The 23,496-nt window shown below is 49.2% G+C and overlaps 2 protein-coding genes across 2 annotated transcripts in view; both read left to right on the forward strand.

Annotated features, from left to right (window-relative positions):
• The first annotated feature begins 141 nt into the window (after positions 1 to 141).
• DRAP1 (DR1 associated protein 1) lies at positions 142 to 2,341 on the forward strand. The gene is made up of 7 exons (XM_082477088.1): positions 142 to 311; positions 555 to 627; positions 737 to 830; positions 1,124 to 1,243; positions 1,364 to 1,457; positions 1,684 to 1,772; positions 2,123 to 2,341. The coding sequence occupies exons 1-7, from the start codon at positions 270 to 272 to the stop codon at positions 2,226 to 2,228; spliced, it is 618 nt and encodes a 205-aa protein (XP_082333214.1). The 5' UTR covers positions 142 to 269; the 3' UTR covers positions 2,229 to 2,341.
• A 129-nt stretch (positions 2,342 to 2,470) lies between these two features.
• TSGA10IP (testis specific 10 interacting protein) overlaps positions 2,471 to 23,496 on the forward strand; it is a 29,225-nt gene continuing 8,199 nt past the window's right edge. Inside the window, exons 1-3 of the mRNA XM_082477106.1 lie at positions 2,471 to 4,186; positions 12,018 to 12,104; positions 13,835 to 22,819. Of these exons, the coding sequence (XP_082333232.1) occupies positions 22,622 to 22,819 (198 nt within the window). The 5' untranslated portion in view covers positions 2,471 to 4,186; positions 12,018 to 12,104; positions 13,835 to 22,621. The remainder of the gene's footprint in view (positions 4,187 to 12,017; positions 12,105 to 13,834; positions 22,820 to 23,496) is intronic.

The raw sequence follows: 23,496 nt of genomic DNA on the forward strand, positions 1-23,496 counted from the left end.
CGTTCGTTCTTCTGGCCTTGTGGGCGAGCGGGAGTGGCGGTACAGTCCGGGACAGAAGCGCACCGCCTGGGAGGCTCTAAGGCGAGGGCGCTCGGGCCCTGCGGGCGGTGTCCTGACCGGCGGCGTTAGGACCCTGTGGGCAGCGGCGGGGGCGGAGCGGGCGGCACCAGGACCCGGGGGAGCCGCGGCGGGCGGGCGACGAGCAGGCCCGGGGGCCGGGAGGCTGCGGGCGGCGGCGCTGGGCCCGGCGCGGCGAGAGAGGCCCCGAGATGCCGAGCAAGAAGAAGAAGTACAACGCGCGGTTCCCGCCGGTGAGCACGTGGCCAGGCCCCGTAGGAGCGGCCGGGCTCTCGGGAGGCTCCGGCCCAGGCCCGGCTAGGGAGGCGGGCGCATCGCGATGTTCGGGGGCCCGGACGCCCCGCCCCCTTCCGTGCCCTCTCAGCGTTGGTGCCCCCCGCCCCCTTTCTCCTGGGATGCTCCCTTTCTCTCCCCCCACTTAAGCACCCTTTCCGGGACGGAGGCGACGGGGTCCGAGCTCTCTACCCCCTCCCCAGGCACGGATCAAGAAGATCATGCAGACGGATGAAGAGATTGGGAAGGTGGCGGCGGCTGTGCCTGTCATCATCTGTATCCTGTCGGGGGCTGGTCGGGTTGAGGGAGGTGGGGGAGGCCGGCAGCCCGGGGTCGCTTTGTGTGGGCTGGGACACCACCCGGCGTTCTCCTTGACCCCCCTGAGCTCGGGCGCTCGAGCTTTTCCTGGAGTCACTGTTGAAGAAGGCCTGCCAAGTGACCCAGTCCCGAAACGCCAAGACCATGACCACATCCCACCTGTGAGTGGCTCTGATCTGGGAGGGCCCGGTTGGGGTCCTCTTCCAGGAGTTTACACGCTTAGGGGAGGCTGTGCCCTGATAGTGCGGGAGGTAGGGGGTGCTGGGAGATCAGCAAGGCCTCAAAGACTAGTGGGTTTGAACTTGGGAGGAGAGGTTGGGTGTTCTAGCAAAGGGGGGGATGGTTGGGATTGAAATTTTCCAGGCTCCATTCCCCTGACATCCAGAGAGCCCCTTGCTGAGGGCGCAGACGGCTGTGCCCCACCTGAGTGCCATCCCCTCCCCACCTCTTCCAGGAAGCAGTGCATTGAGCTGGAGCAGCAGTTTGACTTCTTGAAGGACCTGGTGGCATCTGTGCCTGACATGCAGGGGGACGGCGAAGACAACCACATGGATGGGGACAAGGGTCCCCGCAGGTGGGGAGCCGGGGTCCAGTGTCCAGGTGGGGAAGGCCAAGGCCCCTGGGGTTGGGGGTGGCTGGGGGGTGGCAAAGGAGGGGAGAGACCTCTGGGCAGATGCACTATACCTTCCTGAAGGGGCCGGAAGCCAGGCAGCAGCAACCGGAAGAATGGTGGGATGGGAAGCAAGGGCAAGGACAAGAAGCTGTCGGGCACGGACTCAGAGCAGGAGGTGAGTGAGGCCCCAGCCCTCTGTGCTGCCCCGCAGGGCAGGCAGCGCAGCCTTGCATCCTGCCAGGCCAAGCTGGCTGGAGGCCTAGTCCCATCCTCACCTGTGATCTTTTCGTTTTGGTTTGTTTGCTTGTAAATTGGGGCTACGGAGGTCCATCTCTTATTTCTGCTTTTCTGTGATGAGCCCATGTCTTTCTGGTCATCTCTCATTCCTGCCTTGTTCCCAGGATGAGTCTGAGGATACAGATACTGACGGCGAAGAGGAGACACCACAGGCCCCACCCCAGGCCAGCCACCCCCCTGTCCACTTTCAGAGGTAGGCAGTTCAGTGGCACCAAGAGAGGGCCAGCCGACCCCAAGGCTGACTTGTCTCTCCTGGCCTCCCTGGCCACTTGGTTCTGTTGGTTGTAGCAGATTTCGGGGATAGGAGGGGAGGAACTGAGGAGGACTTAAAGGCTGAATACTGTGCTCTCAGAAGGTCTCCTCCCCCTGGGTGGGGCTGTGTGACCTGCCCTGGATCCTTCCCCTCTCTGGGCTTGGCTCCCTGTTGGTACAGAGGGCGGTGGGCTCCAGGGCTGCCTGTGTGGAGGACCGGGTGGGGCTGAGTGGGCAGGAATGGGTACCGAAGAGTGGCCTGATCTTCCTTTCCTGCTTTCTGCCCTGCAGCCCCCCGACACCCTTCATGCCCTTCACCTCGACTTTGCCTCTGCCCCCAGCACCCCCAGGCCCCTCGGCACCTGACGCAGAGGATGAAGAGGATTATGACTCCTAGCGCCCTCTGCCCCCCAGGCCCCACCCCCTTTTAGTTGGTTTTAGTTGCTCTGGGGAGAAGAGAGAAGTTAGAGCTGTTCTTAAATTTATTAATAAAACAATAATAAAAGGGAACACCAGTGTCTGTCCCAGCTTGTGTCCAGGGCTTTGTGGCCTCCTTCCCATCCGTCCACCTCGTTCCCCATGCTGAGCTGGGGCCAGGAGCCGTGGTGGGCTGGGCAGCAGCTGACTGAAGGGAGGGGCCGGAGGCCACGGTTCTGCCAGGGCAGGACCCGGGGTGCTGATGGAAGGAAGGCGGGTCAGAGTGGCGGAGGGCCTGAGCTAGCTGGTGCCGGTCATGCTGGGAGACAACCTGTCTCATTGTGCTGTGTGACCCTGGGCAGGTTTCTGCCCTTCTGTGAGTGGCCTCTTCTTGTCTGTCCAATGGAGACCGCTCTGCTCACTCTGGGCTGCTGCAAAGGGACAGACGGGACAAGAAACGGCAACAGTCTTGAAAACTAGAGCTTGGGCCAGTTGCCTTGCAGGGCGTGTGGGGAGGGGCAATGGGAGCAGAGGTACGTGGAGTTGTGGTGGCCTTGAAGGCTGGCTTGTGAGTGAGCAGGCTGTGACCCTGAGTAGACCCTGGAGCTACGGGGCGTAAGGCAGACGTGTGTCTTCAGGGAGCAGTGGCTTGGTGAGGCGGGCGGGAGGCATGGCGTGCTGTCGGGAATCCTGGACGCTGATGACTGACTGCATCAGGGGGAGGGTATCCTCAAGGACTCTCAGGTTTCTTTGGGTGGGGCTGGGGGAACATAGGAAGAAGAGGGTTAGCAAGATCTCGAGTTTGGCTGTGACGGGTTTGGGGTGCCTGTGAGGCCACTGAGGAGAGGCGTGGAGTGGGCGCTTGGATGTAGGGAGCTAAAGACAGGTGTGTGAACTTTGAGAGTCAGGGAGAAAGGGGAGGGCTGGGGCAGACCACCAAAGGAGACTGAAGAGCAGCCAGCCCAAGGGCCCCCCAGGAGCCACTGTGGTGCCCACCCAGGGGCGTCTGGGAGGAGGGAGAACTCAGCTGTCAAATGCGTCAGTGGCTTGGGGGTTGTGGACGGGACAGCGAGGTGAGAAACTTGGAGGTGAGTGGAAGCAACACTCAGAACCGTGGAGGGGAGGTGGGAAAGGGCAGTGGCTCAGAGTGAGGACGGAGGAACGGATTGGGAGTTTGTTTTTTAAGATGGCAGAAATGCAGACTGAAGGGGCTGAAGGGATGGGAGGGGGGACTGATGGAGTGAGGTGGGGTTGCCCGAAGCCAACCCCAGCCTAAGTGGGGAGAGGGGTTGAGTAGGTTTTGGTGGGGGACTGAGGTATTCAGTTTTTATCTGATGGCATATGACTTCTTTGTGAAGTAGGAGGCACTGTGGCAGGCCTGGATGGGCCCAGAGCAGCTGGAGCCTGAGGGCACGTGGGTCCTGTCTGCTTCTTATCTGCTCCTGCTCTAGGTGTAAGAAAAGAAAGCCCCCGGATCCTTTTGGGGAAACATCCCTACTCAGCCTGTGGTGTGTGCAGCTGACTGCACTCCGTGGGGTTGAGGCGTGGGAACTGCCAGCCTGGCCGATCAAACAGGCTCTGGCCACTGTGAGTATGTAGGCAATGTCGTGACCCCAGTGGGCAACACACCTGAGCGCTGGGACTTCAGGTGGGACCCTTGGGAAAGGGTTTTGACAAGATCGCTGGCTTCCCCGTGGCTCTGGTGGCAGCAGGAAACCCTCTCAGGAGTCCAGGTGAGGATGACGGCGGCCACACTGGGGTAGCAAGGCTGGCGGAATGGAGGCTGGTGGGTGCTGAAAGCTGCTTCCCACCCCAAAAGGTGATTTTGACTGAGCACAGAGCCAGCACAGCAGTGCCAGGAGGCTCAGAGGCACCATCTTCTGGTAACATCTGAAAACCTGGACCCTGACGCCTGTATACCTTGGACTTCCTAGTCACGTGAGCCAATAAAGTATTTTTTCTCCCTAGAAGCCAGCTGGGTTTCTGTCACTTGTAACTAAGAGAGCTCTGGTTAGCAAGGACTGTGAATGGGAGGTGATTCCTGTTGGCCCCGGAGAGGGAGCAAGCGGTTTTCTCCAGCAGCAAGTTGGGCGCAGTCCCAGGGAGGGTGAGCTCCTGGGGGTCCATGGAGCCGAAGGCCTGCTGAGCCGTGCGAGGCACGTGGGTGAGAGACAAAGTAGACCCTGGGAGCCCGTTGCTGGGATCTGTCCAAAAGGTGAGATTTTGCACGGAGAGGGTGGGTGATGGCTGGGGAAGGCAAGGAGGCCGGGGTGCAGGGAGCAGCCTCCCTTCATCCAGGAGCTGCAGGTGGGAGTGAGGCGCCCAGGAGCCGCTGCCCTGGGTCTCTGCATTCTCAGCCCGTTGGCTCAGCCTTGACAGAGTGCTTATGAGTAGAACCTCGTTAGTCCCGGGTTCAGATCCTGGCTTCTCCACTTATTAACCTTGAACAAGTTCTCAGCTTCTCTGTCTCAGTTCTCTCATTTGTAAAACGGGGCCTAGTTATTACCTGTGTTAGTTACATGTACTAAACTCTATGTACGAGTTATACCTATTAGGGTAAAGGGTTAATGTAACAAACTCAATACGTATAGGTTCAAATACAATAGAAATTTATTTCTTGCCCACGTAAGGTTCATAATGGGGTTTCTCTGCTCATTGGGCCGTGCTTCTCCAAGAGGGACTTCCGGGCCCAGGCTCCTTCCATCTTGTGGCCCCACGACCCTCAACTCATGGCTTTCAAAGTCACTGCGGAAGGGGGAGTCTCAGCCCACGGAGGTTTTCCTGGGCCAGGTCTGGAAGTGGTCCCATTGCCTCTGTTTACTTTCCCACTGGAGCTGTCACAGGGTCCCACCCGAGGGAGGCTGGGGAAGGTGGTCTAGCCAACCTGGGTGACCAGCCAGCTTCTGCTGCAGGACCTCATGGGCCATTGGGAAGGCCCTGACCCAGCCTTTGACGAGTGTTAGGAGTGCAGCCTCCTGAGTCAGAGGGCAGGGGCCCCAGGGAGACAGTGCTTCTGGCTGGGCCTGGCCTCTGGGTGCTTTCTGGGAATGGGAAAAGATGGCTCTGCCCTGCCCTCTGGGTACCACTGGGCACCGGGAGGGGGCAGCCTGTCAGTACCCTATCTGCAGAGCTCTTCCTGGGAACCAGGTGATTGTCATTCTTTTTTTTTTTTTTTAATTTATTTATTTATTTATTTATGGCTGTGTTGGGTCTTCGTTTCTGTGCGAGGGCTTTCTCTAGTTGCAGCAAGTGGGGGCCACTCTTCATCGCGGTGTGTGGGCCTCTCATTATCGCGGCCTCTCTTGTTGCGGAGCACAGGCTCCAGACGCGCAGGCTCAGTAGTTGTGGCTCACGGGCCTAGTTGCTCCGCGGCATGTGGGATCTTCCCAGACCAGGGCTCGAACCCATGTCCCCTGCATTGGCAGGCGGATTCTCAACCACTGCGCCACCAGGGAAGCCCCTGTCATTCTTTATTGTCTGTCCACTGGGGAGCCTTGAGCCTGAATGCCTCAGCCTGGCATCGACTGTGCCCCAGGGTGTAAGTGTGACCAGTTTGTGAAAGAGGGAGCAGCTTCTGAGGCCAGCGTGGCAGCCGGAGACTGTGACCCTCCTGTGAAGAGTATGGACCCCCCTCTCCCTGCCAAGTGGAAAGCTCCCCCTCCACAGCCCATTTAAGGATCCATTCAGCAGACATTTATTAAGCACCCAACATCATCACCCAGCAGGGAAATGAGATACCACAGTCACCCACCAGAAGCCAGAAACTAAGAAGTCTGGGAATTCCCTGGTGCTCCAGTGGTTAGGATTCCACACTCTCACTGCTGCGGGCCCGGGTTCAATCCCTGGGTGGGGAACAAAAATAAATAAATTAGATAAATAAACAAAAAGCTCTTTTATTAAATAAATAAAATCTGATACCACCTATGCTAGGGTAGAAGTGGCGACACCAGAAATTACACTGCTGAGGGGAATGGCAGTGGGTGCAACCACCTTAGAAAACGGTTTGGAGGAAAAAAAAAAAAGACTTCCCTGGTGGCGTGGTGGATAAGACTTCACACTCCCAATGCAGGGGGCCCCGGGTTCGATCCCTGGTCAGGGAACTAGATCCCACATGCATGCCGCAACTAAGAGTTCGCATGCCGTTAACTAAGACCCCACACAACCAAATAAATAAATATTTTTTAAAAAAAAAAAGAAGAAAGAGAATGCTTTGGCAGATTCTCATCGAGTCTATCAACATACGCTTCCGTGTGACACGGTGATGCCACTCCTAGGCATACGGCCACCAAAAGACACGTACAAAAATGTTCCTAACCCCCAATTGGAAACAATCCAAATCCGATCAACAAGAGCATGAATAAATAAATGATAGGATAATATATAATAAAACAGAAACACAAAAGAACAAACCACTGTGACACGCAGTATCAGGGCGAATCTTGTAGACATTATGTTGTGCAAAAGAAACCTAACAAAAGAGTACATGCTATGACATAATTCATTTAAATAAAGTTCAGGGACAGGTGAAACTAACCGATGGTGATGGAAGTCAGTATAATGATTACCTTGGGCTGGGGGCTGATGGGGGGGGCACTGGGAAGCCTTCTGGAAATGTTCCATAGCTTGAACTGGGTGGTGGTTATATATAAAAATATACTAAGCTGCACACTTAATGATACACGCACCTTTATGATACAACATAAAAACTTTATTTTATCTACATGTCCGTTGAGAACCTACTGCACACCAGATACCATTCTAGGTAGTGGTGATTACACGAAGCGTTTCTTGGAGTTCATTTCTGATGGGGAGAGACAGACAATAAAGAAGATAAATAGTATGTCAGATGGCGATAACGTGTACTGGGGAAAAGAAAGCATAATAAAGGAGTGGGGAATCCCAGGCAGGACAGGATGGGTGGCCCCAGCCATTCTATGCAGCGTTCAGGGGAGACTGATAAGGTGAGATTTCAGTAGAAAGCCCTATTAAGTGAGGAGTGTGCAGGCCACAGGCTATCTGTGGGGAAAGAGCAGAGGGGACAGTGCCAGCAAAGGCCAGGATTGAGATTTGATCCGGTCAGCTTTCCCTGTGGTCTCCCCCAGCTCCCACTTCCTCATCCACCACCCGGGACCCAATTCAGGAGGCACCAGGCCTGTACTCAGCCCACCTTGGCTAAGGGGTGTCCTTCTGGCATTGACGGCCCCTCAGGGTCCCAGAAGCTTCTTGGAGGGAGAGGAGGTAGTGGTGTGGGCTCCTCCCCCACACCTGCCCCCGGGGCTGCCAGACCTGGAGGCCCCAGGGGCTAGAGGAGGAGGTGAGGGGGAAGGCGAGAGAGATAAGGGGTGGGAGTGACCTCACCCACCGCCCACTGGCCTGGTGGACTGATATGCAACGCTGTGTATCTGAGTGCAGCACGGCCCTGCGCTTGTTGTATCTGAGTCCACTCTCTCAGAGAGGTGTTCTCATCACCTCCCATTTTACAGAGGAGGAGACTGAGGCTCAGGAAGTGGGACGAGTGCCCCGAGTTTGCTCATTGGCACAGAGACAGGCAGGGGCTTGTACACAGGCCTGCTTAGGGGTCCAGAGTGTGGGGAGGTGGAGTTCTGAGGTCGCCCCATTCCTTCTCGGGTGTGGTAAGCTTGTCTCCAGGAGGTGGATGGGACCAAGTTCCCACTCTTCTAGGCTACAGGCACGGCGGCAGGGGAATGGCACCTGTGATCCAGGTGCTCCACCAGGGGCCTGGTCCTTCCTCTCCCTGGGCAGAGTGTTTGGTGAGAGTGGCAGGTAGTTCTGGACTCTCTCAGGGGGCTCCTTGTAGCTGGGGAGTGGGGCAGGACCTGGGCGACACTCCCCTCCCATCACCAGAGTGAGCTTTCTTTATTCTGAAATCATGTCCTTCCTATTTTGTGTGCTTGTGTGTGTTCAAATGTTATTTTTAGAAATGGAATAAGGGCTAAGATTTCTGCACCCACCCCAGTAATCAGAAAGCTACAAAGGAAAACACAAGATCTCACATGAGACCCGTCAGATTGGCAAGAACAGAAAGTCAGATAAGGGAATTCCTTGGCGGTCCAGTGGTTAGGACTCCATGCTTCCAATGCCAGGGCCAATCCCTGGTCGGTGAACTAAGATCCCACAAGTGCCAAAAATAAAAAAAATAAAAAAAGGAAGAAAGTCAGATAAAACTGATGGCTGGTGGGGAGGTGGGTACACAGAAGTCTGGTGCTTCTGGTGGGAGTGTAAACTAGTGGGCATGTTTGAAAGGTCAGTATGACAGCTAAGTGACTTCCGGCAGTTCCACTCGTGGGTAAAACCTCTCACAAAGAGAAAGACATGTCCTAGGCATGGTTAGAGGTGGTGAAGTATTACAGGCTGCCAAGCTGTCTGTCACTGGGGTGCTGCATGGCAGGTAGCAATGTGGACAAAGCTTCAACGTATCAGAAAAACGAAAAATGCAGAACAAGATCTATAGCACAGCAGTTTTTATGGAAAGTCAAAACACAGACAAGCACAACAATGCCGAATATTTCTGCCATTTATTCTGTGACCTTGGGCCAGTGACTTAACCTCTCTGTGCCTCAATTTCCTCATCTGTAAAGTGGGGGCAATAATAGCACCTCTTGGGCTTCCCTGGTGGTGCAGTGGTTAAGAATCCGCCTGCCAAGGCAGGGGACACGGGTTCGAGCCCTGGTCGAAGATCCCACATGCCGCGGAGCAACTAAGCCCGTGGGCCACAGCTACTGAGCCTGCTCTGTAGAGCCTGTGAGCCACAGCTACTGAGCCCGTGTGCCACAACTACTGAAGCCCACGCGCCTAGAACCTGTGCTCTGCAACAAGAGAAGCCACCGCAATGAGAAGCCCCTACTTGCTGCAACTAAAGAAAGCCCGCGTGCAGCAACAAAGACCCAACTCAGCCAAAAATAAAATAAATAAATTTATATATAAAAAAAATAATAGCACCTCTTTCGGGGACGTATGATGAATAAATGAGACATGACATATAAAGTGCTTAGCACAGTGCCTAGCACATGGTAAGCTCTCAATAAATGGTGCCTGTAATTGACACAGATGGAAATAAATGCCTGGAAAGCAGACTGGAAGGACATGTGCTAGACACACAAGAGTGGGGCGCTGTGGGGAGCAGGAATGGGATTGGGGATGGGCTGAAGGGGAAAGTCCATTTTATTTAATTAATGTATTTATTTTGGCCACGCCTCGCGGCTCGCAGGATCTTAGTTCCTCGACCAGGGATCGAACCTGTGCCCCATGCAGTGGAAGTGCGGAGTCCTAACCACTGGACCGCCAAGGAATTCCCGAGGAAAGTCCATTTTAAAGGAAGGCTTTTCAGGACCCTGGTGATGCCTGAAGTGCTCAAACCAAGGAGATGAACAGCTAAGTCTATGCACCCCATGTTTAAAGCAAAACCAAAAAATATTGTCAATTGTCATCTTCAGAATGGGCCAAATGAATTGATCCTCCTAGACAGTGTCCTATAAGGACAAGTAAACAGTGGCCCTGCAGTGTTCTTGGGGTCATAGGTGTTTCCTTCCTTCACTCACTCGACAAATATTTCCTGAGCACCTACTCTGTGCCAGGCGCTGCTCTGGGCCCTGGGGAGGAGAGCACAAAAGAAAAAGGTCAGCCTGCTCCGATGAACAAATGCGCAAACAACCAGTTTGGGTGGGGGGTGCCGGTGAGGCCGGAGTGTGGAAGCAGCAACCAGCAGGTGTGCGGGGGCCCTGGCCGTTGGAGCGCTCACCCTTCCTTGTTCCTGTGAGGGGCTGGGGTGCTGCCCTTGTTTCCAGCCACTGATTCTCTCCCACCCCTGCCCTGTGCCTGCTGTTGGTTTCACTCTCCCCTTCCCCTAAATTCTCTGAGTTTTGTTTCTGTCTGTGGGTTCCCCGCGCCCGCGCACCACCTTTGTCTGGAGTTACACCTGAAGTAGCAGGGAAGCCGGAACAGTTTCAGGGCGGGGGACAGAGGATGAGGTAGGGGCCGGGGCCTCCATTGCTCCTCCAAAGGCCCCACTTCATCACTTACCTGGTCCCATCTCCCCCTCAGGATCCACCTCCCTACCATACTCCAGGGAGCAGAGCCCTCACCCCCACCAAGGAGTCTGGGCTCTGGGCTCATACTCCTTGTATGTATTTTGGTTCTAGCACCACCCCTTACCAGCCTTGTGGCTTTGAGCAGATAACCCGACCTCTCTGTGCCTCAGTTTCCTTATTATAAAATGGGCCTCATAAAAGGGTTGTTAACAGAGATATTTATAGAGATCTTCTGACCACCTGCTTAGTGCCAGGCTGTGCTAGGTGCTGGCCTTAGGCTGCGAACAAACCCAGTTCCTGGTCCCTGTGTACCTGACCCAGTGAAAGCGCGGAGTCCTAACCACTGGGCCGCCAGGGAATTCCCTTTAACCAGTTTTAAGTGAACAGTTCAGTGGCATTAAGTACTGTCACATTGTGAAACCATCACCATTCTCCATCTCCAGAATTTTTTTCATCATCCCAGACTGAAACTCTATTCTCATTGAACGCCAACTCCCCATTCCCCCCTTCCCACAGCCCCTGGTAACCACTGTGCTACTTCCTGTCTCTACGTCATCGACTATTCTAGGCATCTTATGTAAGTGGAATCATACAATATTTATCCTTATGTGTCTGGTTTATTTCACTTAGCATAAAGTCTTCAAGGTTCATGCATGTTGTAGCATGTGTTAGAATTTCTTTTTAAGGTTGAATACTAGTCTATTAATGTATATACCATATTTTATTTATCCATTCATCCCTCCATGGACATTTGGATTGTTTCCAACTTTTGACTGCTGTGAATAATGCTGCTATGAACATGGGTGTACAAATATCTATTCCAGTCCCTGCTTTTAATTATTTGGGGTATACATGCAGAAGTGGAATTGCTGAATACAGTAATTTTGTTTTTTTGAGGAACCACTCTACTGTCTTTTCAAAGCAGCTGCATCATTTTACATTCCCACAAGTGATACACAAGCGTTCTGATTTCTCCAAATCCTCACTGACACTTGTTATCTTTTGTTTTTGTTTTTTGCATTTCCCTGATTGCTAATGATACTGAGCACATTTTCATGTGCTTATTGACTCTTTGTATATGTATATTCTTTGGAGAAATATCAATTCAAATCCTTTTTCCGTTTTTTAAAAAATATTTATTTATTTGGTCACGTGGGGTCTTAATTGCAGCAGGCGTGATCCTTAGTTGTGGCATGCGAACTCTTAGTTGCGGCATGCGTGTGGGATCTAGTTCCCGGACCAGGGATCGAACCTGGGCCCCCTGTATTGGGAGCATGTAGTCTTAACCACTGCACCACCAGGGAAGTCCCCTTTTTTTCAATTTTAAATTGGGTTATTTGGGTTTTTATTGTTGAATTGTGAGAGTTCTTTATGTATTTTGGATACAAGTCTTTTATCAGATATATTATTTGCAAATATTTTCTCCCATTTTGTGGGTTGTCTTTTCACTTTTCTGATGGTGTCCATTGAAGCACAAAAGTTTTTGTTTCTTTTTAATTTATTTTATTGAAGTATAGTTGATTTACCATGTTGTGTTAATTCCTGCTGTACAGCAAAGTGATTCAATTATACTTATATGTTCTTTTTCATATTCTTTTCCATTATACTTTATCACAAGATATTGAATATATTTCCCTATGAAGCATGACAGTTTTAAATTTTGATGAAATAAACTTTTTAATTTTTAAATTATTTCTTTGGCCAAGCCACGCGGCTTGCAGGATCTTAGTTCCCCGACCAGGAATGAACACAGGCCCCGGGCAGTGAAAGTGCCAAGTCCTAACCACTGGATGCCAGGGAATTCCCAGGTGAAATCTAATTTATCTATTTTTTTCTTTTGTTATTTGTGCTTTTGGTATCATATCTGATAAACCATTGCCTAATCCATGGCAATGGTTTATTAGGTATGATTGTTTTTTTCCTAAGAGTTTTAGTTCTTACATTTAAATCTATGATTCATTTTGAGTTAATTTTTGTATATGGTATAATGTAAGGGCCCAACTTCTTTCTTTTGAGTATGGAAATCCAGTTGTCCCAGCATCATTTGTTGAAAAGACTGGTCTTTTCCCACTGAATGGTCTTGGTACCCTTGTCTAAAATCAACTGACCATAAATGTAAGGGTTCCTATTTCTGGACCCTCAATTCTATTCCATTGATCTATATGTCTATTCTAATGCTAGTACCACACTGTTTGGGTTATAGTAGCTTTGTACTGTTTTCAAATCAGGAAATGTAAGTCTTCTAACTTTGTTCCTATAAATGTAAGGGTTCCTATTTCTGGACCCTCAATTCTATTCCATTGATCTATATGTCTATTCTAATGCTAGTACCACACTGTTTGGGTTATAGTAGCTTTGTACTGTTTTCAAATCAGGAAATGTAAGTCTTCTAACTTTGTTCTTTTTCAAGATTGTTTGGCTACTGTGGGTCCCTTGACTTTGCACGGAAATTTTAGGATCAGCTTGCCAATTCCTGTCAAAGGCAGCTGAGATTTTGATAGGGATAGAGATAAATCAGTTTGGAGATATTGTCATCTTCTGGGGTTTTTTAATTGACAGATAATTTCTCCTGTTATTAATCAGATTTTCCTCCTTTGTATGTATATTAATTTTTTATTGGATGCCAAACATTGTGAATTTTACATTATTGATCTGGATTTATTGAATTCCTTTAAAGAGCGTTGTACTTTTCCTGGCAATTTGGTTGTTACTTGTGGGTTAGTTTGATCATTTCAAGATTTGTTACAAGCTCTTTTATGGTGAGTCTAGAGCAGCCTTCATTAAGGGCTAAACCCATAGCCCTTCTGGGTTCTCTACTGAATTCTCTGTGTATTCTGTGAGATTTCTTTACTCTGGAGATAATCTTCCTATAAAGATTTATAGTCCTGTGTGAGCTCTGGGAATTATTCCTGCTTCCCTTTCTCAGGGATTACAGTCCTTTGCTACCAGTTTTCTAACATCTGAAATTAGTTGTTTCTTATACTTTATCCAGTTTCTTAGTTGCTTGTGTCAAAAGGATCCACTTTACTTGCTCACAGCCAGGATCAGAAGTCCTTCTGTCTCCTCTGAACTCCCCAAGTCCTTTGCCCTTCCCTCTCCCAAAATTCTGTTCATGCTCTGATTTGGATTATAATTGTGTGTGCATGTTTTATCTCCCTCATTGGACTGTGACCATCTCAAGGGCAGGGGGGCTTATCTTATTCATAGCTGCATCTACAGGTTGTTTCATAGGGTCTGTCACACGGTAGACGTGTTTTTGTGCTTTGGTTTGCCCTGCCCCTCTCTTCCTTCAAGACACCTCAAATCACATCCCCATCTTTTTTTTTTAATTAATTAATTAATTAATTAATTAATTTTTATTTTTGGCTGTGTTGGGTCTTCGTTTCTGTGCGAGGGCTTTCTCTAGTTGTGGCGAGCGGGGGCCACTCTTCATCGCGGTGCGCGGGCCTCTCACTGTCGCGGCCTCTACGTCCCCATCTTTTTAAAAGTGAATTTAATTAATTAAAAATTTTCCTTTTGGGCTTCCCTGGTGGCACAGTGGTTAAGAATCCACCTGCCAACGCAGGGGACACGGGTTCGAGCCCTGGTCTGGGAAGATCCCACGTGCCATGGAGCAACTAAGCCCGTGCGCCACAACTATGGAGCCCACGTGCCACAACTACTGAAGCCCACACACCTAGAGCCCATGCTCCTCAACAAGAGAAGCCACCACAATGAGAAGGCCGCGCACCACAGCGAACAGTAGCCCCCGCTCACCGCAACTAGAGAAAGCCCGTGCGCAGCAGCGAAGACCCAACACAGCCAAAAATAAATAAATAAAATCAATAAGTTCATTAAAAAAAATTTTTCCTTTTAAAAAGTTGAAGTATAATTGACTTACAATATTATATTCGTTTCCAGTGTACAACATAGTGATTCAATATTTTTATAGATTACATACCAAAGTAATTATACTACTGACTATATCCCTGTGCTGTACATTACAGCCCTGTGTCTTATTTATTTTATAACTGGTAGTTTGTACCTCTTAATCCCCTTCACCTAGTTTGCCCATCCCCTACCCCACCCCCTCCCCTGGCAACCACTAAGTTGTTCTCTGTATCTGTGAGTCTGTTTCCTTTTTGTTATATTTGTTTGTTTGTTTTGTAAATTTCACACATAAGTGAAAACATACGGTATTTGTCTTTCTTTGTCTGATTTATTTTACTGAGAATACTCTCCAGGTCCAACCATGTCGCAAATGGCAAGATTTCATCTTTTTATGGCTAATATATCATATATATGTATATGTGTGTGTGTGTGTGTGTGTGTGTGTGTGTATATATATACACACACACATATATACATATGTATCTCACATCTTTATCCACTCATCTGTCAAAGGGCACTAGATTGCTTCTATATCTTGGCTCTTATAAATAGCGCTGTAATGAACACTGGGGTGCATGTATCTTTTAGAATTAGTGTTTTTGTTTTCTTTAGATAAATACCCAAGAGTGAAATTGCTGGATCGTGTGGTTCTATTTTTAATTTTTTGAGGAACCTCCATACTGTGTCCTATCCTTAGAGAACTGCTCCTCCCACTCCAACCAAGAGGTACCACCAGGACTGTGATTGGTCCGGGGTGGCCACGAATCTCAAGGCAGGATATGTCAGAATCCTTCCCTGGGTTTTTGCTACCTGGATATGTGAGAAGAGTCCTCTCTCTACTCTGATGGCAAAAGTCCAAGGACAGAAACCTGGTGCTGCCTGCAACCAACATCCCCATTGGAGAGAATGAAGCCAACAGAGAGAGAGAAATGAAGATGAAATGAGGAAGGGAGTAAGACACACACACACACACACACACACACACACACACACACACACACACACACAAAGGGACTCGAGTCTCTCAATCCAGGCAAAATTGAGGTCAGGCCCTTTTTATGATTTAGTAAAATAATCCAATTACTTATTTTATCCTTTTGGCTTAATTTAGTTCTGTCAATTGCAAACCAAAGGGACCTAACTAGTACAAGGCATCTCCATATATTTGCTGAATGATGGAATTAATTTGCATACCTGCCTCATTCCCAATGTATGTGAGGTAGCGTCTGACAAGAACAAGGAAGATAAAATCTTAAAACAGAAATGGAGGGAATTCCCTGGTTGTGCAGTGGTTAAGACTCCGCGCTCCCAATGCAGGGGGCCCGGGTTCCATTCCTGGTCAGGGAACTAGATCCCACATGCATGTTGCAATTAAGAGTTCACATGCCACAGATCAGGAGCCTGCGAGCTGCAACTAAGACCCAGCGTAACCAAATAAATTAAAACAACAACAACAACAAACAAACAAAAAACAACAGAAATGGAGACTCAAGAGAGCAAGAACATCAAAATATAAATACGCAGGTCTATTATTAAATCAAGCCCATAAAGTGCTCTATTAATTGAACATCAAATTTGGCTCTGAGCTTCCTGGCAGCCAAAGCAAAAAGGGAGATGTAGTAACTTACATTTTTTCCCCCCCTTGGAGATAACAGAACCTACAAGTTCCTCAGGGGAAAGAAAATTTTCCTAGTCTTTAGCCACAAAGGAAGAGTTTCAGATGGGGCTCTGTAAGCAGGTACTGAGGCCAACGTCAGCCACATTCCATCAGTCAAAATCTGTAATGAGCCTTCTACGTCTGGTCCTTGGAGTATGGGCCTAGGTAACAAGTGAGGTTGCCAAATTTCATTGTCAACTTGGTCAGCCTTGCCTTGACCTCTCAGTGGCTCTTGTCACAGTTGGTCACTCCCTCCTTTTTGAAACACTGTCTTCATTTGGCTGGGAGCCCTTGCTCTCTGAGCTCACTTCCTCCTCACTGGCCTCTCTTGTCTGTTGTCCATGGCCATGTCACCCCGTCCTCCCCTGACCTCTAAATGGTGGCAGGCCCATGCTCAGTCTCCAGACCTCTTCTCTTCTTTCCTCTCTCTGCCTCCCTGGCCCAAGTCCTCCGGTCCCTCTTCTGGAGGACAGTCCCTCTTTCCACCCTGACCCTCCAGTCTAAACTCTACACAGCAGCCAGAGAGAGCTTTTAAAAACCTAAATCAGGAACCCTGCCCACCTGTGAATGGCTGCAGAAAAGAAGAAATTAACACGTCCCCTCCCCGATGCTGGCCAAGCCACGCAAAGCTAATAGCCTTTTTACTTTACTTCCTCACTTGCCCCGCATCTCTGTTCTATAAAGGAAACTGGCATCCAGACCCCGATAAGATGGTTTTTGGGGCACACTAGCCCGCCATCTTCTCGGTCTGCCGGCTTTGTGAATAAAGTCGCTACTCCTTGCCTCAAAGAAAAAAAAAAAACACAACAACCTAAATCAGGGACTTCCCTGGTGGTTCAGTGGTTAACACTTTGCCTGCCAATGCAGGGGGTGTGGGTTCGACCCCTGGTCAGGGAGCTAAGATCCCACATGCCTCGAAGCCAAAAACAAACAAACAAACAACCCCCATAAAACAGAAGCAATATTGTAACAAATTCAATAAACACTTTAAAAAAAAATGGTCCACATCAAAAAAAATCTTAAAGAAAAACCAAAAAAAGCCCTGAATCAGCCCCCATCACTTCCTCCCCTCAAAATCTTCTACTGTGATGGCTACTGTGATGATACAAGATGCGTGCGATATAATAAAGGATAATTTGTCTCCCAATGTCCCTCTAAAATTCCAAAGGAAACTTGTCTCTATGCCCTCAGATGAAGTCGTGACTTTCTGTGCCATGTTTCTTCACAGTGCTGGCCAGTTCCCACCATGGCTCCACAGGCTTTCTGGAAGTCTCCTGTACCCTTGATCCACTGGGCTGCCAAGACTTCAGGGAGCCCATCTCAAGCTCTCCAGGCAGCTTCCTTGAAACAATTCTCCCAGATTTGGGATTAGAAGGCAGACCCCAGCCCTAGTCCCTGAGGCGAGTGTTGGGACTCCCTTTCTAAATCAATCTCATCACAAAATTTCCCTTCCAGAATCCACCCTCCCAACCCTTTATAATCTTGAAGTAGACCAGGGGTTTCGCGTGGCAAAATGGGTCTTCTAATATCCTCTCACACTTTCCATCATGCTTAGGACAAATCCCAAGACCTGCCCGTGGCCACTGGGCCACATGACCTGACTTCTGAGCCCACAGAGAAGTTTAAAATGCCATAATAACAAAGAATATTACAGAAACTGACACAGCAGTGTAAAGCAACTATACTCCAATTTAAAAAAAAAGAATGTTACAAATAATTGTATGTCACAAAAAATAAAAACTTAATCAAAGTGAAGGCCTTTTCAGAAAAGTGTGAAACGCCAAAATTGGTACAAAAATATCAAAAACTTCAATAGATCAATAACCAGTAAAGAAAATTATAATCTAAGACTCCAGTGCCAAAGAGTCCCAGTGGAGTCCACCAGACTTTCAAGGAACAGATAGATGGTCCTTATCTTATACCAGTTGTTCCAGAAAACAGAATGAGAAAAGGCTGCCGGCTTCCTCAGGTGACTCCCAAACCAGATAAGGACAGTATCAGAAAAGGAAAAGTGTAGAGCATTTCACTCTGAACACAGATGTTAAATTATGATCTAATAGTGTAAAATATAGAAGAATGCCCCACCTAGGGGTAGGGAAAGGACTTCTTAAGACATCCAGAATGCAAACCCTCATTCAAAACATTTATGGATCTGACCACATCAAAATTAAGGATTTCTGTTCCACAAGGCTATCAGAGATAAAGTTGATAGATAGCTGGTTGCAATCTAGTGAATGAAGGACTCCTGCAAGTTAATAAGGAAAAGCCAAGAAACACAGTAGAGAAATGGCCATGAACAGAAACAAGCAGCTCACAGAACTGGCCCAAAGGCAAAAAATTAATGAAGATGGGGTCAAAGAAGTAATCAGCACAATTCAGTTAAAATTACAACGAGATACCATTTTTTTTAATTTATTTTTTTGTTCATTTTATATATACATATATGTATTTTTCTTTTGGCCACGCCACGTGGCATGCGGAATCTTAGTTCCCTGACCAGGGATCGAAGCTGTGCCCCCTGCATTGGGAGCACGGAGTCTTAGTCACTGGACCTCCAGGGAAGTCCCTAAAATTTATTTTTTTATTGAAGTATAGTTGATTTACAATGTTGTGTTAATTTCTGCTGTACAGCAAAGTGACACAGTTATACACATATATACTTTAAAAAAAATATTTATTTATTTATTTGACTGCATCCGGTCTTGGTTGCGGCACGCGGGATCTTCGTTGCAGCATGCAGGATCTTTTGTTGGGGCGCGTGGGCTTCTCTCTAGTTGTGGTGCACGGGCTTAGTTGCCCCGTGGCACGTGGGATCTTAGTTCCCCCACCAGGGATTGAACCCGCATTCCCTGCATTGGAAGGCAGATTCTTAACCACTAGACCCCCAGGGAAGTCCCATATATACATTCTTTCTTGTATTCTTTTCCATTATGGTTTATCCCAGGGAGGTACCCTTTTATAACCATCAGGTGAGTAAAAATTCATAAGGTGAATACTGATGTTTGGTGAGGGTGTGGACCGACAGAACCCCTTATCACTTTTGCAGGCATATAAACTGGTACAGCTTCTTTTTCAAGCAATCTAAAAAGAGATATACATTTGTTTCAAGATCCCACACTCTCAATCCTTGGTAAATAAGCCCCAGAAATTCTCGTGCAGATGTACAAAGAGGCATATACAAGGGCATTGACTGCAGTGTCCTGTGTGGAAACTGGAGTTGGGGGCAACGTTGGCATCCAACCTCAGGGGAATGCATAGTAAAGCGTAATGGAAGCAAACTACAGAACGTTAGGCAACAGTCAGAAACAACAGTCAGACAGCTTCTCAAAACGTGGTGTTCAGAGAGAAGAGTAAGGAACAAAAATGAGGTCAACAGCATAATACATTTATATAAACTAAAACAACCAATGCATGAACATGATATTAAATATTTCACAGATCCATTCATACTTAAGTGAGATGGGAATGAAGAGCAAAGATAAAGGAGAAAAAATGCTAAACCAAAACAAGAGATTGACCTTGTATCCATTGGTGATTCTCATACACTGTGAAATAAGGAACATAATCAACTCAGCGCCCTGTGCCCGAGGACCAGAAGAGAAATGTGCAAAGCATGCGAACAGGGAATTCACAGAGGAAGCACAAATGGCCCATAAAGATAGAAAAATATACGAATCTCACAAATAATGAAGGGAATGCAAGTTATAGCAACGAGTTCATCTTTTTTCATCTATGAGATTGACAAAGATTTTTTTTTAATATGGAATGCTTCACAAATTTCCATGTCATCCTTGTACAGGGTCCATGCTGGTCTTCTCTGTGTCGTTCCAATTTTAGTATATGTGCTGCTGACGTGAGCACAAGAACGATTTCTTTCAATTATACTATGTTTTGCTGGTGAGGGTGTAAACACTGTGGATTGAAATCTATATTGATTGAGCATTTGGGGACAGTGATTAAGCATTATCAGAATTAAATTGCTGACAGCCAGCAAGTTTGCTTAAAGGAACTTATCTTGCAGAAATACCTCATGTGCAAAGGCGCATCTCGAGGGATGTCACTGCTGCAATGTCTGTCCCAGGGAAGCTAGCAGAAGCTGTGTGTGTGGTTGACAGGAGGAGATGAGTTTAGTACATCATGTCAGACATATGGTGACAACCAGTGTGAAGGCTGAGGTGGCTCTGCATGTACTGACATGGAAAGATAAGCATAATATACTATTAAGCAAGAAAAGTATGATGTCACTTTTGTTGAGAAATTACACACACACACATGCAAAATCACAAGACATTAAAAAGGTCCACGGTTTCAGGTCTGTTTTGGCATCGAAGGCCAAGCATAAGTCAATAGTTCAAGGGCTCCCGTGTTCCGAAGCAGGTGCTTGTGGTGGGACCTGCAGGTAGATGGGGCAGATGGATCACACAGGACCTAGAAGGCCATGGTAAGGACTTCGGCTTTTACTCCGCAAGAGATGGGATCCCGGGAATTCCTTGGCAGTCCAGTGGTTGGGAGTCGGTGTTTCCACTGCAGGGGGCCTGGGTTCCATCCCTGGTTGAACTAAGATCCCACAAGACGTGCGATGCAGCCAAAAAGAGATGGGGGGAGGAATCCATTGGAGGGTTTTAAACAAAGACAGGACAGGCTCCGGTGTTAACAGGATCACTCTGGCTGCTGAGTAGAGAACAGACTTGGGGCAAGAGCAGAAGCTGGGCACAGGGGCTACTGCAGTGACCCGGATGGGAAGGGGTGGGGGCTTGGGGGATCGTGCTAATGGTGGTGGAGGGGAGAGGTGGCTGGGTTCTGCGTGTATTCTGAAGGCGGCAGCAGCAGGGTTTGCTAGTGCTTGGGGTGAGGGGTGTGAAGGAAAGATAGGAGTCCACAGTGACGCCAGAATTCTGGCGTGAGCAGCAGGAAGGATGCATGTGGCCTTGACTGAGATGGGGCAGATGGAAAGCCTGAATTTCAACATGTCAAATTAATTAATATGCTTATTCATCATCCAAGTGGAGTTGTCGAACGGGCCGTCGGATGTGAGTCTGGACTTTGCGGGAGAGGTCAGTGCTGAGATGTGTAAACTTGGGCAGAGCTGGAAGGTGATAGATGGCTTTTAAGGCTATCAGACTGGAGGAGCTCACTTGAGGAGTGAGTGTGGCTGGAAAGGTCTGTAGACACCTCGTGAAAATACTGACCTGAGGAACCCAGACCCGTCCTCTGCCAAGGAAGGAAGTAGCCCAGAGTTTGTCCAAAGAATCAGTTCGGTGGGGTCTGGAGGGGACTTGCTCTCTGAAAATGGTGCAGCCCACACACTTGCCCTCCACCTGGGGTCCCACGGGTGACATTCAGCAGAGGAGGTGGATGGGCGGGGCTGACAGCCCACCAGAAAGAGCAGAGTTGACCTATTTTGAATGGAAAAGATCTTCACCTGGAGCGTTATTTAGGTTGTTCAGTGAAATGTGCTCATTGCAGAGGTGCTACTGGGATGGAGTCTGCAAGCAGACAGGGAGGGGTCCACAGCAACAAAGCTCTGAGCAAAACATGCCTGTAGGGCATCTGCTGGGATTTACTTCCACGAGCAGTCTCACCGGGGCCACACTGTTGGCTGATTAATAACAACTCTTACCTGGCAGTTGTGACAAGCTGTGGAAATGTTCCATGATGCATGTGTGTATATATTAACTGATTTAATCCTTGCCACAGCCCTAGAAGGTAGACACTATTATAACCAGCCCCATGTTGCCCATGAGGAAACAGAGAAGGTACGTGACACGTGGAGGGGCTGGGATCTCAACCCCGGTGCTTCCTCTGTTTGTTTCGTTTTTTTTTTTTTTGGCCATGCCCTGCGGCTTGCGGGATCTTAGTTCCCCCACCAGGGATCAAACCCGTGCCCCTGCAGTGGAAGCGCGGAGTCCTAACCACTAGACCGCGGGGAAGTCCCTTTCCTCTGTACTCCTGACCACTGTGCCCCGCTGCCTACCAATAGTCATCAGTCATTTTTAGCGGTTTTAACCAACATTTACCGAGTGTGTTGCCTTTGTGATTTCATTGAATCCTTGCAACAAACCTATGGGATTCCAGTCTGGCAGGGGGAGAAGTGACTTGCCCAAGGTCACAGAGCCGGTGAGAGGCTAAGCCACGCTACTCCATCTCCAGGGCCTCAGCTCGGCACCATGTCCCTACACTGCTGGTCATAGTGGTCAGCTCCGGGCATCTCATGGGGATTTACCATGTCAAGGCTTTTTGGCGAAGCTTAGAAGTTTGGAATAAGAGTTGCAAGTTCTCCCTCCAGAGCCTCCTCTGTGCTCTGGTTTGCCTGCTGCCTTGTTCCTGGACGTGGTGTTCAACTTCCTGACCTTTCCTGTCCTGTCAGGGCCTGGGAGGGTAAGTGGTTTGAACAAGATCTTGTTGTGAGGGTTCAGTTTGCCCCTTACATGGCCTCAGCAGGGGCTGAGGGGCAGCAAGGAGGCAGGCGGAGGGAGAGGGACACGGCAGGCGCCATCTGCCATCTTCATAAGGTGTGAGGACCCTTTGAGATGGAGAGTCCTGAGACCCCTTTGATAGATAGATGGTGAAACACAGGCTGAGCAAGGGCAGGGGAATTGTACTAGGTCAACGGGCAGTCCTGCAGAGTCAGGAGCAGAGGCAGGCCTTGGCCCTGGATCTCTGGACTCCCAGGCCTGGACTCTTTCTCAGCATCCTGCCCAACTCTCCCCTCCGGAAGGAAGTAGGCCTTATATATACCCTTCCTGGCCTGCTTTTGCCAGAGCCCTTGAGACTGGCTGAGGACTGGTTGCCATAGAGATGGTGAGACAGGCAGTTCCAAGGTTGGCAGATGCGGGGCGGGGGAGGGGAATGGGACGAGACACCAATATGCTAAACGCCCACCGACAGTTGGTCAGGACCGCGTCGGGGAGACCAGGGCAAGACACACCACAGCAGGCTCCAGGGACGGCCACACGTCTACTCAAGCTTCTCTCAAGCATCCCCCAAGCTGAGCAGGTGAGGGGGGCCCCTTGGGGGGATAGCCAACTGCCCAGAGGCAGGTTGGCTCTCTGGGGTGGGGAGGCCAGGGCTGAGGGAGGCCCTTGAGAAGCCACGAGACTGGAGCTGAGGCCCAGGTGAGAGTCAGGGAGGCCCCAGGTGGGCAGGGACTATAGGGAGGCCTGAAGGATGTGGGGTGAAGACAAGGATGATGCCCAGGGATGACTCCCAGGCTTCTGATGGAGGAATTTCAGCAACACTGTGGGAGGATCAGGATTTCGGGAAAGACAATGAGTTTTTCCCACTTTGGCTTAGTAAGTCCAGGGCCCTATGGGGCATTCAGAAGAGCTATCCAGAGCCCAGAGGCAGTACAGTGCAATGGTGACAAATCTGGACTCTGGGGACAGACTCAACACATTCAGGTCCTGGCTCCACTTACCAGCTGTGTGACCTTAGTCAAGTGATTTCACCTCTCTGAGCCCCAGTGTTCTCATCTGCATGACAGGGGTGATAGCGAATATCTACCTCATAGGAACCTTAGGAAAGTTAAACGAGTTAATACTTGAAAGTCCTGAGCACCCAGTAGGTGCTCAGTAAATAGCAGTTGTTGCTATTTTAATATTAATAATTCAGGTCATGATCAGTCAGTCTCAGTGGTAACAAGGGCCCAGAGGGGCCAGCCTGGACAGAAAAGG

The sequence above is a fragment of the Balaenoptera physalus genome (assembly GCF_965194825.1).
Source record: "Balaenoptera physalus genome assembly, chromosome: 10".
Classification (NCBI taxonomy): Eukaryota; Metazoa; Chordata; class Mammalia; order Artiodactyla; family Balaenopteridae; genus Balaenoptera; species Balaenoptera physalus.